This window comes from Oncorhynchus tshawytscha, linkage group LG08 (genome assembly GCF_018296145.1).
Source record: "Oncorhynchus tshawytscha isolate Ot180627B linkage group LG08, Otsh_v2.0, whole genome shotgun sequence".
Taxonomy (NCBI): domain Eukaryota; kingdom Metazoa; phylum Chordata; class Actinopteri; order Salmoniformes; family Salmonidae; genus Oncorhynchus; species Oncorhynchus tshawytscha.
The window spans coordinates 51,094,033-51,113,705 of NC_056436.1; the positions used below are offsets into that span (position 1 = coordinate 51,094,033).

The following is a 19,673-nucleotide window of genomic DNA, read 5'->3' on the forward strand; positions in this document are numbered from 1 at the left end:
TGTACCATGTAAGAAAGCAAATGTTTAAGTTCCTTGCTCAGAACATGAGAACATATGAAAACTGGTGGTTCCTTTTAACATGAGTCTTCAATATTCCCAGGTAAGAAGTTTTAGGTTGTAGTTATTATAGGACTATTTCACTCTATACCATGTATGTTCTTGACTATTGTATGTTCTTATAGGCACTTTAGTATTGTCAGTGTAACAGTACAGCTTCCGTACCTCTCCTCGCTCCTCCCTGGGCTCGAACCAGGAACACAATGACAACATGTAATGTTTACGCGCCTGCTTCTGCCTACCACCGCTCAGTCAGATACTTGTATGCTCAGTCAGATTATATGCAACGCAGGACACGCTAGATAATATCTAGTAATATCATCAACCATGTGTAGTTAACTAGTGATTATGATTGTGCCATGGGGGTTACTCACTTACTCCAAGGTGGCATAGCAGTTCAGACGTCTTTTGTCCTCGTCGTGTCCTGTATATATATAACTTTTTTCACATACATTTTATTTTTATTTTCCATCAACTCATCTTCAAAACACTCTCCTGCAACCCGCCTCACCAATTTATATTTATAAAAAAGTATTATTTACCTCAAATCTGTAATCCTCCAAGAAGCTAGCCAGAAACTCCAAGAAGCTAGCCTGAAACTAGCCAGAAGCTAATCCAGAAGCTAATCAGAAGCTAGTTCAGAAGCTAGTTAGCTTCTTTACTGGCAAATCGTTAGTATTCAGCTAACCACGGTTTGTGGTCATCAGCTATCCTTTAGCTCGAAAATCTATCGCCAGTTCTGTACGGCGCAGCGCGGCTCGGAACGGAACATACCGGACCAATTTTTCTCTCCATGTCCCTGGATTTCGACTGCTCTCTGGACATTCATACCCGGATCTTACAGCTAGCTAGATGCTATCCGTGTGACTATCGGCCTTCGTCGATTCCGGAGCAAACATCAATTATTCCGGAGCTAGCCAGCTCCGTCAATCACTCCTGAGTTCCATCAATCACTCCTGGGCCGCAGTCACCCTACCGGACCCGTTTTACTGCCTACGCGGAGCCCCACCGGGCCTTCACAACTGGACTGCTGACGTTATCTACCCGAAGGAGATCCGGCTGGCTCCTCCGTCGCGACGTTACCTGAACGCCCATCTGCGGCCTGCTAACCGTTAGCTGTCTTACCGGCTGCTATCTGAATAGACAATCGGACAATTTATTTATTTTTATTATTATTATTATTATTATTATTATTATTATTATGTTTTCTTCTTGGGCCTCTATAACTATATCTATTGTTTTTATTTTTGTTGTTGTTCTGTGATTTGGATTAATCCCCTCTACCACACGGAACCCCACTAATCTACTGACGGAACGCAAGAGGTGGCTAACAACAGACCTCCATCCTATGCTAGCTTGCTACCGATGGCCTGGCTAGCTGTCTAAATCGCCGTGACCCCCAACCAACCTCTCCACTCACTGGACCCTTTTGATCACTCGACTAAGCATGCCTCTCCTTAATGTCAATATGTCTTGTCCATTGCTGTTCTGGTTAGTGTTTATTGGCTTATTTCACTGTAGAGCCTCTAGTCCTGCTCACTATACCTTATCCAACCTATTAGTTCCACCACCCACACATGCAATGACATCTCCTGGTTTCAATGATGTTTCTAGAGACAATATCTCTCTCTTCATCACTCAATACCTAGGTTTACCTCCACTGTATTCACATACTACCATACCTTTGTCTGTACATTATACCTTGATGCTATTTTACCGCCCCCAGAAACCTCCTTTTAATCTATGTTCCAGACGTTCTAGACGACCAATTCTCATAGCTTTTAGCCGTACCCTTATTCTACTCCTCCTATGTTCCTCTGGCGATGTAGAGGTGAATCCAGGCCCTGCAGTGCCTAGCTCCACTCCTATTCCCCAGGCGCTCTCTTTTGACGACTTCTGTAACCGTAATAGCCTTGGTTTCATGCATGTTAACATTAGAAGCCTCCTCCCTAAGTTTGTTCTATTCACTGCTTTAGCACACTCTGCCAACCCGGATGTTCTAGCTGTGTCTGAATCCTGGCTTAGGAAGACCACCAAAAATTCCGACATTTTAATTCCAAACTACTACATTTTCAGACAAGATAGAACTGCCAAAGGGGGCGGTGTTGCAATCTACTGCAAAGATAGCCTGCAGAGTTCTGTCCTACTATCCAGGTCTGTACCCAAACAATTTGAACTTCTACTTTTAAAAATCCACCTCTCTAAAAACAAGTCTCTCACCGTTGCCGCCTGCTATAGACCACCCTCTGCCCCCAGCTGTGCTCTGGACACCATATATGAACGGATTGCCCCCCATCTATCTTCAGAGTTCGTGCTGCTAGGCGACCTAAACTGGAACATGCTTAACACCCCAGCCATCCTACAATCTAAACTTGATGCCCTCAATCTCACACAAATTATCAATGAACCTACCAGGTACCTCCCCAATGCCTTAAACACGGGCACACTCAGATATCATCCTAACCAACTTCCCCTCTAAATACACCTCTGCTGTCTTCAACCAAGATCTCAGCGATCACTGCCTCATTGCCTGCATCTGTAATGGGTCAGCGGTCAAACGACCTCCACGCATCACTGTAAAACGCTCCCTGAAACACTTCTGCGAGCAGGCCTTTCTAATCGACCTGGCCGGGGTATCCTGGAAGGATATTGATCTCATCCCGTCAGTAGAGGATGCCTGGATATTTTTTTTAAATGCCTTCCTAACCATCTTAAATAAACATGCCCCATTCAAGAAATTTAGAACCAGGAACAGATATAGCCCTTGGTTCTCCCCAGACCTGACTGCCCTTAACCAACACAAAAACATCCTATGGCGTTCTGCATTAGCATCGAACAGCCCCTGTGATATGCAGCTGTTCAGGGAAGCTAGAAACCATTATACACAGGCAGTTAGAAAAGCCAAGGCTAGCTTTTTCAAGCAGAAATTTGCTTCCTGCAACACTAACTAAAAAAAGTTCTGGGACACTGTAAAGTCCATGGAGAATAAGAACACCTCCTCCCAGCTGCCCACTGCACTGAAGATAGGAAACACTGTCACCACTGATAAATCCACCATAATTGAGAATTTCAATAAGCATTTTTCTACGGCTGGCCATGCTTTCCACCTGGCTACTCCTACCCCGGTCAACAGCACTGCACCCCAACAGCAACTCACCCAAGCCTTCCCCATTTCTCCTTCTCCCAAATCCATTCAGCTGATGTTCTGAAAGAGCTGCAAAATCTGGACCCCTACAAATCAGCCGGGCTAGACAATCTGGACCCTTTCTTTCTAAAATTATCTGCCGAAATTGTTGCCACCCCTATTACTAGCCTGTTCAACCTCTCTTTCGTGTCGTCTGAGATTCCCAAAGATTGGAAAGCAGCTGCGGTCATCCCCCTCTTCAAAGGGGGACACTCTTGACCCAAACTGCTACAGACCTATATCTATCCTACCGTGCCTTTCTAAGGTCTTCGAAAGCCAAGTCAACAAACAGATTACCAACCATTTCGAATCTCACCATACCTTCTCTGCTATGCAATCTGGTTTCAGAGCTGGTCATGGGTGCACCTCAGCCACGCTCAAGGTCCTAAACGATATCTTAACCGCCATCGATAAGAAACATTACTGTGCAGCCGTATTCATTGATCTGGCCAAGGCTTTCGACTCTGTCAATCACCACATCCTCATCGGCAGACTCGACAGCCTTGGTTTCTCAAATGATTGCCTCGCCTGGTTCACCAACTACTTCTCTGATAGAGTTCAGTGTGTCAAATCGGAGGGTCTGCTGTCCGGACCTCTGGCAGTCTCTATGGGGGTGCCACAGGGTTCAATTCTTGGACCGACTCTCTTCTCTGTATACATCAATGAGGTTGATCTTGCTGCTGGTGAGTCTCTGATCCACCTCTACGCAGACAACACCATTCTGTATACTTCCGGCCCTTCTTTGGACACTGTGTTAACAACCCTCCAGGCAAGCTTCAATGCCATACAACTCTCCTTCCGTGGCCTCCAATTGCTCTTAAATACAAGTAAAACTAAATGCATGCTCTTCAACCGATCGCTACCTGCTCCTACCCGCCTGTCCAACATCACTACTCTGGACGGCTCTGACTTAGAATACGTGGACAACTACAAATATTTAGGTGTCTGGTTAGACTGTAAACTCTCCTTCCAGACCCATATCAAACATCTCCAATCCAAAGTTAAATCTAGAATTGGCTTCCTATTTCACAACAAAGCATCCTTCACTCATGCTGCCAAACATACCCTTGTAAAACTGACCATCCTACCAATCCTCGACTTTGGCGATGTCATTTACAAAATAGCCTCCAATACCCTACTCAACAAATTGGATGCAGTCTATCACAGTGCAATCTGTTTTGTCACCAAAGCCCCATATACTACCCACCATTGCGACCTGTATGCTCTCGTTGGCTGGCCCTCGCTTCATACTCGTCGCCAAACCCACTGGCTCCATGTCATCTACAAGACCCTGCTAGGTAAAGTCCCCCTTATCTCAGCTCGGCTGGTCACCATAGCATCTCCCACCTGTAGCACACGCTCCAGCAGGTATATCTCTCTAGTCACCCCCAAAACCAATTCTTTCTTTGGCCGCCTCTCCTTCCAGTTCTCTGCTGCCAATGACTGGAACGAACTACAAAAATCTCTGAAACTGGAAACACTTATCTCCCTCACTAGCTTTAAGCACCAACTGTCAGAGCAGCTCACAGATTACTGCACCTGTACATAGCCCACCTATAATTTAGCCCAAACAACTACCTCTTTCCCAACTGTATTTAATTTTAATTAATTTATTTATTTTGCTCCTTTGCACCCCATTATTTTTATTTCTACTTTGCACATTCTTCCATTGCAAAACTACCATTCCAGTGTTTTACTTGCTATATTGTATTTACTTTGCCACCATGGCCTTTTTTTGCCTTTACCTCCCTTCTCACCTCATTTGCTCACATTGTGTATAGACTTGTTTATACTGTGTTATTGACTGTATGTTTGTTTTACTCCATGTGTAACTCTGTGTCGTTGTATCTGTCGAACTGCTTTGCTTTATCTTGGCCAGGTCGCAATTGTAAATGAGAACTTGTTCTCAACTTGCCTACCTGGTTAAATAAAGGTAAAATAAATAAAAATAAAATAAAAAATTGATTGATTGTTTTTTTATAAGATAAGTTTAATACTTGCTAGCAACTTACCTTGGCTTACTGCATTCGCGAAACAGGCAGTCAGTCTCCTTGTGGAGTACACAAGGACTAGATAACTGTAAGGTTGCAAGATTGGAACCCCCGAGCTGACAAGCTTGAAAATCTGGCGTTCTGCCCCTGAACAAGGCAGTTAACCCACCGTTCCTAGGCCGTCATTGAAAATAAGAACATGTCCTTAACTGACTTGCCTAGTTAAATAAAGAGTAAATAAAAGTTGTAAAAAAAATAAAAATAGGTAAAATCGGTGTCCAAAAATACAGATTTCCGATTGTTATGAAAACGGCCCTAATTAATCGGCCATTCTGATTAATCGGTTGACCTCTAGACTGTACTGTACCTACCTTTTCCAGTTCTCTGGGAATGCGCATGCATGTGTACACTCGCTCTCTGCGCTCGGTGTATTTTGCTTCGTTGTGCTCCAGGAAGTAGCCCCGGGTCAGCTCAGCACACATGAAGCGAGCCAGCGACGGATCTGGAATAACATTATGACAACACTTAGCGCTGTGTTACAACAGGGCTATTGTCGCTCCAGTTTACATTACTGTATTTTGGTAAGACAGCTGTGTGTACGCATGGTTATCAACATAATGGCCAAAATACACAGTACCAGTCAAAAGTTTGGACACACCTACTCATTCAAGGGTTTTTCTTTATTTGTACAATTTTCTACATTGTCGCATAATAGTGAAGACATCAACACTATGAAATAACACATGTGGAATCATGTAGTAACCTAAATATATTTTAGATTCTTCAAAAGTAGCCACCCTTTGCCTTGATGACAGCTTTGCACTCTTGGCCTTCCTCAACCAGCTTCACCTGGAATGCTATTCCAACAGTCTTGAAGGAGTTCCCACATATGCTGAGCACTTGTTGGCTGCTTTTCCTTCACTCTGCAGTCCAACTCATCTCAATTGGGTTGAGGTCGGGTGATTGTGGAGGCCAGGTCACCTGATGCGGCACTCCATCACTCTCCTTCTTGGTCAAATAGCCCTTACACAGCCTGGAGGTGTGTTTTGGGTCATTGTCCTGTTGAAAAACAAATGATAGTCCCACTATGAAAAAACCAGATGGCATGGCGTATCGCTGCAGAATGTTGTGGTAGCCATGCTGGTTAAGTCCGCCTTGAATTCTAAATAAATCAGTGTCACCAGAAAAGGACCCCCACACTATCACACCTCCTCCTCCGTGCTTCATGGTGGAAACCACACATGCGGAGATCATCCAATCACATACTCTGTGTCTGACAAAAACGTGGAGGTTGGAACCAAATATCTCAAATTTGGACTTCAGACCAAAGGACAGATTCCCACTGGTCTATTGTCCATTGCTCGTGTTTCTTGGCCCATGCAAGTCTCTTCTTATTCGTGTCCTTTAGTAGTGGTTTATTTGATTCACGCAGTCTCGTCTTAACAGTTGATGTTGAGATGTCTCTGTTACTTGAACTCTGTGAAGCATTTATTTCTGAGACTGGTAACTCGAATGAACTTATCCTCTGCAGCAGAGGTAACTCTGGGTCTTCCTTTCCTGTAGCGGTCCTCATGAGAGACAGTTTCATCATAGCGCTTGATGGTTTTTGCGACTGTGCTTAAAAGAAACTTTCAAAGTTCGGATTGACTGACCTTCATGTCTTAAAGTAATGATGGACTGTCTTTTCTCTTTGCTTATTTTGGCTGTTCTTGCCATAATATGGACTTGGTCGGTCTTTTACTAAATTGGGCTATCTTTTGTATACCACCCTTACCTTGTCGCAACACAACTGATTGGCTCAAATGCATTAAGAAGGAAATACATTCCACAAATTAACTTTAACAAGGCACACATGTTTATTGAATGCATTCCAGGTTACTACCTCAAGAAGCTGGTTGAGAGAATGCCAAGAGTGTGCAAAGCTGATTTTGATTTGTTTAACACTTTTTTGCTTACTATATGCTTTCATATGTTATTTCATAGTTTTGATATCTTCACTATTATTCTACAATGCAGAAAATAGTAAAAAATAAAGATTCATCCTGGAATGAGTAGGTGTGTCCAAAATTGACTGGTACTGTGTGTCAACTGTGGGAAGCTCGACACAAAAAACAAAATATGTTCTAAAAAAATAAGCATAATGTAGCCAAATCAGTATTCATATAAGAACAGAGCCAACTGAATTAAAATGCCACTTTAGCCTTAATGCTTATCTAACATACTTGCTAAGGCTTTCGGTATGAGGAAAACTGAGCTACAGTGGCAGTATCATGAATTACCATTCCACTTAGGAAGTTATGAAGTAAAGTACACAACCTACTGATATGCTGCACTTTTAAATAACAGCATAATTTATCAATAATTCGAAACTGTTCAAAGGTGCTGAGGACTTTACCCCGAAATCAACGTACTGTCTTGAAATATTTTCTAGTCGGTTGGAAATCAAAATTTTGTTATATATATATATATATATATATATAAAAATATGTTTGACAGGTTCTCACAATTCCCAACATAAATAACTGTCTATTTTGATTGTTAGGAAAAGTCATCATCGCACTCTTCTTTGACACACATTGGCATGACAGGTAACGTTAGCATTAACATTAACAGTGTTAAGCAAATAGCGTAGCTAACTAATGCTACTGTTGCCCCCTCCAAGTAGGCTAGACGTCTCTTGCCTTGGCTAGGTGCAGTTCGTGACATCACGTGTCCGCAAATGACCGGGAATTAAAACGTGGAAGGAATTAGACACATGTAAAATATATTATCGCATACTACTAATACAAAAGGTGAGAATTTATTATTATTATTATTATTATTATTATTATTATTATTTTTACAAACAACTCCCATGACAACACGGTTAAAACTGACAGCTCGCAAATCCAATGACATTAAAACTGACAGCTCGAAAATCCAATGACATGCTTTGGTTGGTTGTGCGTTCAGTCGGGACAGCCCCAATGACTGTGGGCCAGCCCAAAGATAGCTAAATAATAGAACAATTGTTGAGCTTCTATGACATGTGTTTTACAATGATTTTCATGCGATCGTCAGCCTAAAAGGCATTATTTTTAGACATATAGAGAGGTTGGTTTATCAGATAAAATTATCCTTAAAGACACCGTTTAAACCTGCGCGCGAGCCAGGGACACCCACCTGAGTTATCACGTTCACGTTGCTCCCGTCGGACAGCATTTATATCGTAAAAGCCCAATGTTTCCGCCAGATCTGTAGTTTTACCGATTTCCCCCGACCTTGGTATATCATCCCATGGCCGTTTCTCCTTCTTCTTGTCCTTATTTTCGGTTTCTTTTTCAGCTGACGGCACAGTCCCCAACAAGTCCGCCATCTTCAATTTGGAGCCGCGTTGATAGCAACGTTCATGGACCAACCATAGAGATAGATAGAAGACTCAACTTTATACATGTGCCTTTAAAGCGTTTGTGACAGCATGGGCAGCGCCATTGAGGCTACAACCCATATTGATCCCCACCAAATCAGCGAGTTGACTACTTTACTACTTTAAAATGGTGGAAGCCCTCAATGGCGCTGCCAATGCAATAATAGCCCTTTGGCCACTAGAGGTCTCTATCCTTCTCTATGGGACCAACACAACTGTCATCATATTGTCGCCAAGGAGTTGATACCTAAAATAAACATACACTACATACACTGCTCATAAGAGCCTCCACTCTTCTGGGAAGGCTATCCACTAGATGTTGGAACATTGATGCAGGGACTTCCGTTCAGCCACAAGAGCATTAGTGATGTTGGGCGAATAGGCCCGGCTCATAGTTGGCGTTCCAATTCACCCCAAAGGTGTTCAATGGAGTTAAGGTCAGTGCTCTATGCAGGCCAGTCAAGTTCTTTAACACCGATCTCGATAAACCATTTCTCCATGGACCTTGCTTTGTGCACAGGGTCATTGTCATGCTGAAACAGGAAAGGGCCTTCCCCAAACGGTTGTCACAACGTTTGAAGCACAGAATCATCTAGAATGTGATTGTATGCTATAGCGTTAAGATTTCCCTTCACTGGATCTAAGGGGCTTAGCCGGAACCATGAAAAACTGCCCCAGATCATTATTCCTCCTCCACCAAACTTTCCAGTTGGCACTATGTATTCAGGCAGGTAGCGTTCTCCTGGCATCTGCCAAAACCAGAGTCGTCCTGCCAGATGGTGTGCGTGATTCATCACTCCAGAGAACGCCTTTCCACTGCTCCAGAGTCCAATGGCAGCGAGCTTTACAACACTCCAGCCGACACTTGGCATTGCTTGTGTGCAGCTGCTCGGCCATGAAAACCCATTTCATGAAGCTCCCGACGAACGTTGCTTGCAGAGGCAGAAGTTGGTAGTGAGTGTTGCAAACGAGGACAGACGATTTTTACGCGCTACGCACTTCAGCACTTGGCGGTCTCGTTCTGTCAGCTTGTGTGGCCTACCACTTTGCGGCTGAGCCGTTGTTGCCCCTAGACATTTTCACTTCACAATAACAGCACTTACAGTTGCCCGGGGCAACTCTAGCAGGGCAGAAATTTGACTTCTTGGAAAGGTGGCATCCTATGACGGTGCCACGTTGAAAGTCACTGAGCTCTTCAGTAAGGCCATTCTGCTGCTAATGTTTGTCTATGGAGATTGCATGGCTGTGTGCTCAATTTTATACACTTGTCATCAATGGGTGTGGCTGAAATAGCCAAATCCACTAATTTGAAGGGTGTATCAATGTTGATGAAACAAACATTATCAACACCGATTGTTGACACAACAATCCACAACAGATATGTATGTACACAAGGTATGGGATTTATATTTCATCTGACATCAATTAAATGTCTTGCCTTAGCCAAAAGACTTATCACATAATCATAGACTTTTGCAAAGAAATAAGGTGATCATTTCAATCAAATGTCAATTAATTCCATCCCAATATCCCATCAATGTGAATAATAATAATGTGAATAATACATCAAATATTTGGATGTAATTCATCTAATTGGATATTCAGATGTCCTTTCAATACTGCAAGATGATGTCAAAGATCCATTCAAATATTTCACACTTGATATCCTGCTGCTGCTTCCCTGCCTTTAGTAGCCTGATGCCTGAATGATTCATTGCTGACTTAAAATCCTGTTCAAAGAGAAACAATTGGATCTATACATCTTAAACGCGCAATTGGTCTATTGATGAACCTGTTGACCCCCTGACCCTAAATAACGCTTCATATTGATCAAGAAACTAAGAAGTGGTGGCTGACATTAGCCAATTTGTCATATTGGGAATACATAAGCACACAGCACAGTTATGCTGTAGTAACATCATTTCAAATTGGCTATCTATTGCTAGACAAGAGGACAGACAGACTAGAATAAAGGTATAGGAAAACAGATTGAGAAACAGACATGCAAGGGCAGTTAATGCACAGTAATCCATACACAATGTCTGCAATAACCCAATCGGACCAATCTGTAAGCACAGTTTATTGGCACACATAATGGCAAAGCATATATACCAGACATCAGATATGACACAAAACATCTCTGCGATATAATGTACAAATTGTGCAGAGTTCTAATAATACCAGGTTCAAACAACATCAGAAATGTGTTAGCTTCCTTACAAATGCACAAATAAATACACAAAAGATCTTATAATAAAGACATCCGCAGTTGTCTTCTTGCCATTTTAAAACAAAATCCAACATGAGAGGAATTTAAGGAAGAATAGTCAATTAAAGAACAACTGGTAACACAAAAACAGGGGTTTTAAAACTGCAATTCTGTAGGGCCTTGAGTATGCTGTTATTTTTTCTGGATTTGCGGCTAATAATGAATGTATTTTTTAATCTCTACAATGAATAAATTGAGGACATTTTCAAATGTTAACCATTTTAAACATTTCTTAAACATTATAGTTTAATATCTGATCTGTGCACTAATTAATTGACCGGATATAAACATGTCAAAATGATCAATGAGCTTCTTATAGCTGCAAAAATCTGCCGGACAAGACAACAGAATCCGAAAGGCCCCATAGAAATGTGAAACTAATGCAAATAAAAAAAGATAGTGCGAGACAGCTGCCATGTACAAAATGGTTTCAAAATGGTGGCTAATCTTAAATGAATAAAGTTGTGTCACACCTCTATTTGCAGAGCTACAAACCTTGTAACAGTGTTCCCAAATGGATGAACCCTCTCTCACCAAAAAATGGCTGACCAACTCAAAAAGGTACATATATCAAACAAAAAAAGTAAAATCATGCAGGAAAAAGATTTAAAGGCCCATTGCAGTCAAAAATGTGATGTGCCTGTGATGTATATATATTTTCACACTATGAGGTTGGAATAATACTGTGAAATTGACAATATTATGATGTTGCCCTTTTAGTGTAAAAGCTGTTAAAAATTCTTGCTTGCGGAATTGCTTTTTGCTAAGAGGCTAATTTTGTTTCTTTTGACATTTTAATTTAAAACAATCACCATGAGGTACTTAATTGTTACCCAGAAATTATTTGATATTGAGATGAAAACAACTGCATTAGAACTTTAATATCAGTTTGGAATAGGTCAGTCATTAAAGGGAAAGAACAAAGACAAATTCCAAAATAAGAAAAAAAAAACAGTAATGCATTGGTGTATGTCAGCAAAGTTTACATACTGATTGGCAACGTACAAATCTGATTGCAAAGTATTTTGGGGAGAAGCAAAAGAACACCAATAGACTACAAACACGATCGAACAGGTTTGCGGTGAAATAACAATCGGCGACGACTGCTGTAATTCTGGAAAGGAAATCCTGGAACACGAGTATCCCACTTCAAGTTGTCCATAGTGGTGAAACAGAGTCACTTTCCTTTTAATTGGAAATCGGAAAAAACAACAACAACAACAACGTAAACAAACCAACAGCCAAATTAATTTCCAATAAAGATGCAAATGCTCAAGACGACGACGTCTCGGCCGTGGTGGATGCAGTTTGGTGGCTGAGTAAAACCTCGCCGGTTCGTTCTCATTGAGGCTGATGCTCTTAAAAGAGACATTTTGTTTTAGATGTTTTGTTTTGACTTCTACTGTCAACTGTCCCAGAGGGGTCGCAACCTGCAGGTCAAAGGTCAAAAGGGCAACACCCACAGAATCCCATCACAGTTAAAGCTCAAGGACTGAGAAGGTGTCCATGAAGGAGAATTCAGATGAAGACACTGGCCTTGTGTCATTCCCAGAGCAATCCCAACTTCCCTAACACTGGGAATTCCCACCAAATCCAAACAAAGCAATTCTAGGAAAAATGGGAAAAAAGAAAACCCAGTATTGTTTTATGTCATCATTGCAATGCATACAACCTGTATGCATTTAGATGGAAAAGTGGTCTTTATTGTATGGATATTGCTGTGCAATGTCAGTCAGTTCTCTGTCTCAGTCTCTCTTCAGGATGTTACAGTGAAGTCGGAGAAGAATTGTTCTGGTATTTGGTGGAGATGATTGACCATGATGAGTGATAGTGACACCGTTGACCATGACGTGGAAACATTTTCCAACGGGGTTAAATTCAGTACGATTTGAGGTTTTGGAGGGCGCTGCCCTAGTGGGCCAAATAGGTACAGTTTTTTAAATAGATATTTTCCCTCTGTGTTTTACTGTGAGGGCAACATGGTGTCATTAGAAACTGTCCAAAATAGTGACATTTAACCATTGGAGTTAAATGTCACCCAATTGTACATATGAGAGTTGGGGCACTGACTGTGCTCTTGGTATCCTTGGTCTCTGTGTGTTTTACTGTGACGACTGCGGCGCTGTGCTCTCGGCCTTGCTGTCCTGGCTGTTGGGCGGCTTGCTGCCCCATGGGCTGTTATTGCCGAGCGCGGGCGAGCCGTTGAAGTCATCCTCGTCGTCCAATCCGTTGGTGGCATCGTACTGCGTGTTCTCCAGACGCGTGATTAGACGCTCGTCCTCGTCCCCGAACTCCCCACCCATCAGGGTGGGCTCGCCCACCACCATTACGTCCTGGAAGACAAATGAGAGAGGTCAAAGGTTAATGTCAGGTTAAAGGTCAGACATTTTAAGATACACATTGTTGCATGTGTGAGACGTATTGAATTCTGAGAGATGATATGTGATACATAGAATTTATTATATATTGATTATACTATATTGATCATGTACATTTTATGGTGTGATCTGCATGTTATACTAACTCTAAATCTTTGTCACAAATCATGTCGATAACTACATGAAATGTACAGGTAACTGCCAAAATAAAGGAAACACCAACATAAAGTGTCTTAATAAGGCTTTGGGCCACCATGAGCCAGAACAGCTTCAATGCACCTTGGCATAGATTCTACAAATGTCTGGAACTCTAAATCAAATCAAATTGTATTGGTCACATACACATGGTTAGCAGATTTGAATGCGAGTGTAGCGAAATACTTGTGCTACTAGTTCTGACAGTGCAGTAATATCTAACAAGTAATCCAACAATTCCCCAACAACTGTATAATACACACAAATCTAAAGGGGTGAATGAGAATATGTACATCTAAGTATATGGATGAGCGATGGCCGAGCGGCATTGGTAAGGTGCAAAAGATGGTATGAAATACAGAAATACGGAAGTTTACATACACCTTAGCCAAATACATTTGAAATCAGTTTTTCCCAATTGCTGACATTTAATCCTTGTAAAAAGAGTTAGGATCACCACTTTTAGGATCACCACTTTATTTAAGACAGTTAGGATCACCACTTTATTTTAAGAATGTGAAATGTCAGAATAATAGTAGAGAGAATGATTTATTTCAGCTTTTATTTCTTTCATCACATTCCCAGTCGGTCAGAAGTTTACATAAACTCAATTAGTATTTGGTAGCATTGCCTTGAAATGGTTTAACTTGGGTCAAACATTTCGGGTAGCCTTCCACAACCTTCCTACAATACGTTTTGTGAATTTTGGCACATTCCTCCTGACAGAGCTTGTGTAACTGAATCAAGTTTGTGGGCCTCCTTGCTCGCACACGCTTTTTCAGTTCTGCCCACAAATTTTCTGTAGGATTGAGGACAGGGCTTTGTGATGGCCACTCCAATACCTTGACTTTGTTAAGCCATATTGCCACAACTTTGGAAGTATGCTTGGGGTCATGGTCCATTTGGAAGACCCATTTGCGACCAAGCTTTAACTTCCTGACTGATGTCTTGAGATGTTGCTTCAATATATCCACGTAATTTTCCATCCACATGATGCCATCTATTTTGTGAAGCGCACCAGTCCCTCCTGCAGCAAAGCACCCCTACAACATGATGCTGTCACCCCCGTGCTTCACGGATGGGATGGTGTTCTTCGGCAAGCATCCCCCGTTTTCCTCCAAACATAACGATGGTCATTATGGACAAACAGTTCTATTTTGTTTCAGCAGACCAGAGTACATTTCTCCAAAAAGTACAATCTTTGTCCCCATGTGCAGTTGCAAAACGTAGTCTGGCTTTTCAATGGCGGTTTTGGAGCAGTGGCTTCTTCCTTGCTGACCGGCCTTTCAGGTTATGTCGATATAGGACTCGTTTTACTGTGGATATCGATACTTTTGTGCCTGTTTCCTCCAGCATCTTCACAAGGTCCTTTGCTGGTGTTCTGGGATTGATTTTCACTTTTCGCACCAAAGTACGTTCATCTCTAGGAGACAGAACACGTCTCCTTCCTGAGTGGTATGACAGCTGCATGGTCCCATGGTGTTTATACTTGCATACTATTGTTAGTAGAGATGAATGTGGTACCTTCAGGCATTTGGAAATTGGTCCCAAGAATGAACTGGACTTGTGGAGGTCTACAATTGTCTTTCTGAGGTAACACCTCCAATTGACTCAAATTATGTCAATTAGCCTATCAGAAGCTTCTAAAGCCATAACATAATTTTCTGGAATTTTCCAAGCTGTTTAAAGGCACAGTCAACTTTGTGTATGTAAACTTCTGACCCACTGGAATTGTGATACAGTGAATTATAAGTTAAATAATCTGTCTGTAAACAATTGTTGGAAAAATTGTGTCATGCACAACCGACTAGTAGATGTCCTAACTGACTTGCCAAAACTATAGTTTTTTTACAAGAAATTTGTGGAGTGGTTGAGTGGTTGAAAAACAAGTTTTAATGACTCCAACCTAAGTGTATGTAAACTTCCGACTTCAACTGTACATGTGATATGAGTAATGTAAGATATGTTAACGTTATTAAAGTGGCATTATTTAAAGTGGCATTGTTTAAAGTGACTAGTGATCCATTTATTAAAGTGGACAATTATTGGGTCTCAATGTAGGCAGCAGACTCTCTGAGTTAGTGATTGATGTTGAGCAGTGTGATGGCCTTGAGATAGAAGCTGTTTTTCAATCTCTCGGTCCCAGCTTTGATGCACCTGTACTGGCCTCGCCTTCTGGATGGTAGCGGTGTGAACAGGCAGTGGCTCGGGTGGTTGTTGTTCTTGGTGATCTGTTTGGCCTTCCTGTGACATCGGGTGCTGTAGGTGTCATGGAGGGCAGATAGTTTGCCCCCGGTGATGCGTTGTGCACCACCCTCTGGAGAGCCTTGCGGTTGAGGAGTTGCCATACCAGGCTGTGATGCAGCCCGACAGGATGCTCTCGATTGTGCATCTGTAAAAGTTTGTCAGGGTTTTGTTGCGCCTTCACCACACTGTCTGTGTGGGTGGACCATTTCAGTTGGTCTGTGATGTGTACGCCGAGGAACTTAACACTTTCCACCTTCTCCACTGCTGTCCCTTCAATGTGGATAGGGGGTGCTCTCTCTGCTGTTTCCTGAAGTCCACGATCATCTTCTTTGTTTTGTTGACGTTGAGTGAGAGGTTGTTTTCCTGACACCACACTCCGACTGCCCTCACCTCCTCCCTGTAGGCTGTCTTGCCATTGTTTGTAATCAAGCCCACGACTGTTGTGTCATCTGCAAACTTTGATGATTGTGTTTGAGGCGTGCATGGCCACGCACCCTTGTTGGGCCCCAGTGTTGAGGGTCAGCGAAGTGGAGATGTTGTTTCCTACATTCACTGCCTGGGGACGGCCTGTCAGAAAGTCCAGGACACAATTGCACATGACGGGGCTGAGACCCAGGGCCTCCAGCTTGATGATGAGCTTGGAGGGTACTATGGTGTTGAATGCTGAGCTGTAGTCAATGAACAGCATTCTTACATAGGTATTCTTTTTGTCCAGATGGGGATGGGGAAGTGTGCAGTGTGATGGCGATTGTGTCATCAGTGGAGCTGCTGGGGCAGTATGCAAACTGAAGTGGGTCTAGGGTGGCCGGTAAGGTGATATGATCCTTGACTAGTCTCTCAAAGCACTTCATGATGACAGAAGTGAGTGCTCTTGGGTACAGGAACAATGGTGGCCATCTTGAAGCATGTGGGGACAACAGACTGGTATAGGGAGTGATTGAATATGTCCGTAAACACACCAGCCAGCTGGTCTGCTCATGTCCTTGTTAGCGAGCTGTGACGGTGGCACTGTATTATCCTCAAAGCGGGCAAAGAGTCTGGAAGCGTGACGTGGCTGGTTTTCTTTTTGTAGTCTGTGATTTCCTGTAAAACCTGCCACATATGTCTCGTGTCTGAGCCTTTGAATTACGACTGCCCCTGTACCGGCATTTTGCTTGTTTGATTGCCTTGCGGAGAGAATAACTATAATAACTATAACTATTATATTCAGACATATTTCCAGACCTCTTTCCATGGTTTAATGCGGTGGTTCGTGCTTTCAGTTTTGCATGAATGCCTCCATCCATCCACGGTTTCTGGTTAATGTCGGTTTTAGTCACAGTGGGTACAACATCTCCAATGCGTTTTTTTAAAACTCACTCACCGTGACAGCGTATAGGTCGATGGAACATATCCCGAGACGGTAGAAGCAAGATGGCGTCATGGTCGGATTTGCCGAAGGAGGGCGGGGGAGTTCTTTGTTTGCATCACGGAAGTAGTGGTGGTCGAGAGTATTACCCCTGCGCATAGTGAAATCAATATGCTGATAGAATTTAGGTAGCTTTGTTCTCAAATTTGCTTTTTTTTAAATTCCCCAGCTACAATAAATGTATCCTCAGGATATAGGATTTCCAATTTACATAGAGTCTAGTGAAGTTCCTTGAGGGCCGTCTTGGTGTCTGCTTGAAGGGGAATGTACACAGCTGTGACTATAACTGACGAGAATTGTCTTGGTAGGTAAAATGGCCAGCATTTGATTGTAAGGAATTCTAGTTCGGGTGAGCAGAAGGACTTGAGTTACTGTATGTTGTTATGATTACACCATGAGTCGTTAATCATAAAGCATACACCCACGCCCTTCCTCTTCCCAGAGAGGTGTTTATCTCTGTCGGCGCGATTCATGGAGAAGCCCGATGGCTGAACCGATGGCTGAATTGTGGGCTGTTGTTTTGGGTCGGCTACTGGGATTAGATCCATTGTCCTGGGTGGTGGTCTGAAGAGAGGATCCGCTTCGGGAAAGTCGTATTCATGGTCGTAATGTTGGTAAGTTGATGTTGTTCTTATATACAATATTTCTTCCTGGCTGTATGTAATAAGACTTAAGATTTCCTGGGGTAGCAATGTAAGAAATAATACATTAAAAAAACAAAATACTGCATAGTTTCCTAAGAACCCTCTCTGTCAGTGCCATTTTGCATCTTCTATTGGGGGGATGCAACATCCTTCTTCCACAAGAAATTTCATTATTTGTTGTTTTGTTGATGTTGCTGGAAAACGCTGTCTTAGGCGAGACTCCAGAATCTCCCATAAGTGTTCAATTGGGTCGAGATCTGGTGACTGAGACAGCCATGGCATATGGTTTACATCATTTTCATGCTCATCAAACCATTCAGTGACCATTTCGTTCCTGTGGATGGGAACATTGTCATCCTATTGGGGCATAGCCATGGTAGCCAAAATAATGGCCTGCCCAGAGTTTTTATACATGATCCTAAGCATGATGGGATGTTAGTCACTTAAAGGTGCACTATGCAGAAATCGCTCAGGGATTTGCTTAAAATTCTAATAGATTGACGAATTTCTGTTTATGTGACAAAACAAGCAAGTAATAGTGTAGAACGAATCAGTGTACCATCTAAACCACTGTGAAACATCTTGTCCATAACCAAAATTATTGTATTTTCAGCTGTTGAAGCTGATGTACAATACCGAAAGTAAAAGACGCAAAAACAAAACTTAAAAACGGGAAGCATAGAAATAGTGCACATAGAAGAGATCCACCGCTTCTTAGACATGCTTTCAATGAGAATGACAGACCTATAACTCACATTTCTATGTGAATTTGGTCAGGTGGCCCACAAAAGTTACATATTGCTGCTTTAAGGCTTTCTGTGTTCCTGCTTGTTGCTGAATAATTTGTGTCTCTATGCATGATATTCCACCCCAAGCAATTAAGGGTCAAAAGGGCCCTAAAATGGTCAAAAGCTAAAACACTAGAGGACATTGAGACTCATCAAGACTAGTAGCCTACACAAGTAGCCTACCCCTGAGCTTCTAATTCTAACCCAGAATGGAGGTGTGGGTTCAGATCTTACTTTTGACACCATATGTTGGTAAGGCGACACGACACCATTCTATTATAGCTACAAGACATTGTTTACTAAGGCTGTGATTCAATTCATTGCGCAGCGCGCTAGACAGCTGGCCATGCAGATTTTAAAGGCATTTTCCCCCACGTTAGCGGAGGTCGCATTTACGGTTAACGCTGCAGATGTCAGCTCAATTGGAAGTTATCTTTAAATGTAAAGTGCTACAACACAACGCTGATCAGATTGAATCCCAACCTAGGATAAAACCTGTATAGAGCATTATGCTACAACCCATAAGCTGCCCATCACAGTCTTCTGTGGCAAGGGAGTCCTCTGTCCATTTCTATGACAACTACTCATGAGCTTCCAACCCGTCTAATTTATAAGCTGGTGTGCTTCAACTGCTGATGATGTGTGTGTGTTGCTTCACCAAAGGGGTAAAGCCCGGAGCATTACCCCTTGGCTGTGTGTTTTGACACAACCCCCTGCCACTCCTGCAATAACAGTTGGTGCATGGGGGGAATTTTCAGGAGTGTGTGTATGGCTGGTGTGTATGGCGAAGCACCGTGAAACCGGTGAACCCGCATGTACAGGGTCGACCCCGCTCTGAGCACTCTGTACAAATGAAACCCCCTCCCACTGATGAAGTGGAATATCCTCCCCTTCCCGCCCCTCACAGACCAATCAATAGTAATCATGTAGGACATATTTCAAGGAGATGACCCCTTGTGTTGAGGTCACAGATGAAAACATAGGGAGTTGTATTCTTTGGATGATTCTTTATTTGCACTGTGAAGGAATTGGGTGATGCTAACTCTCTATTTTGATATGTACAGGTCTAAAAATAAGTAACAGTATTTAGGAGATGCAATTCAGTA

General features: G+C 42.5%; 2 protein-coding genes across 8 annotated transcripts in view; both read right to left on the reverse strand.

Annotated features, from left to right (window-relative positions):
* The window catches only part of LOC112256349 (transmembrane anterior posterior transformation protein 1 homolog), a 45,083-nt gene extending 36,367 nt beyond the window's left edge, over positions 1-8,716 (reverse strand). The window contains exons 1-2 of one of the 2 annotated variants that reach the window (XM_042325619.1): positions 8,395-8,716; positions 5,604-5,734 (exon numbers count right to left, since the gene is read on the reverse strand). In XM_042325619.1, coding sequence (XP_042181553.1) covers positions 5,604-5,734; positions 8,395-8,587 — 324 coding nt within the window. In that variant the 5' untranslated portion in view covers positions 8,588-8,716. The remainder of the gene's footprint in view (positions 1-5,603; positions 5,735-8,394) is intronic. The other variant, XM_024429527.2, reaches the window with a different exon arrangement.
* A 1,984-nt stretch (positions 8,717-10,700) lies between these two features.
* The window catches only part of LOC112255707 (LIM domain-binding protein 2), an 82,872-nt gene continuing 73,899 nt past the window's right edge, over positions 10,701-19,673 (reverse strand). For all 6 annotated transcript variants that reach the window (XM_042325625.1, XM_042325624.1, XM_042325623.1 and 3 more), the window contains one exon: positions 10,701-13,240. In XM_042325625.1, the coding sequence (XP_042181559.1) occupies positions 13,010-13,240 (231 nt within the window). In that variant the 3' untranslated portion in view covers positions 10,701-13,009. The remainder of the gene's footprint in view (positions 13,241-19,673) is intronic.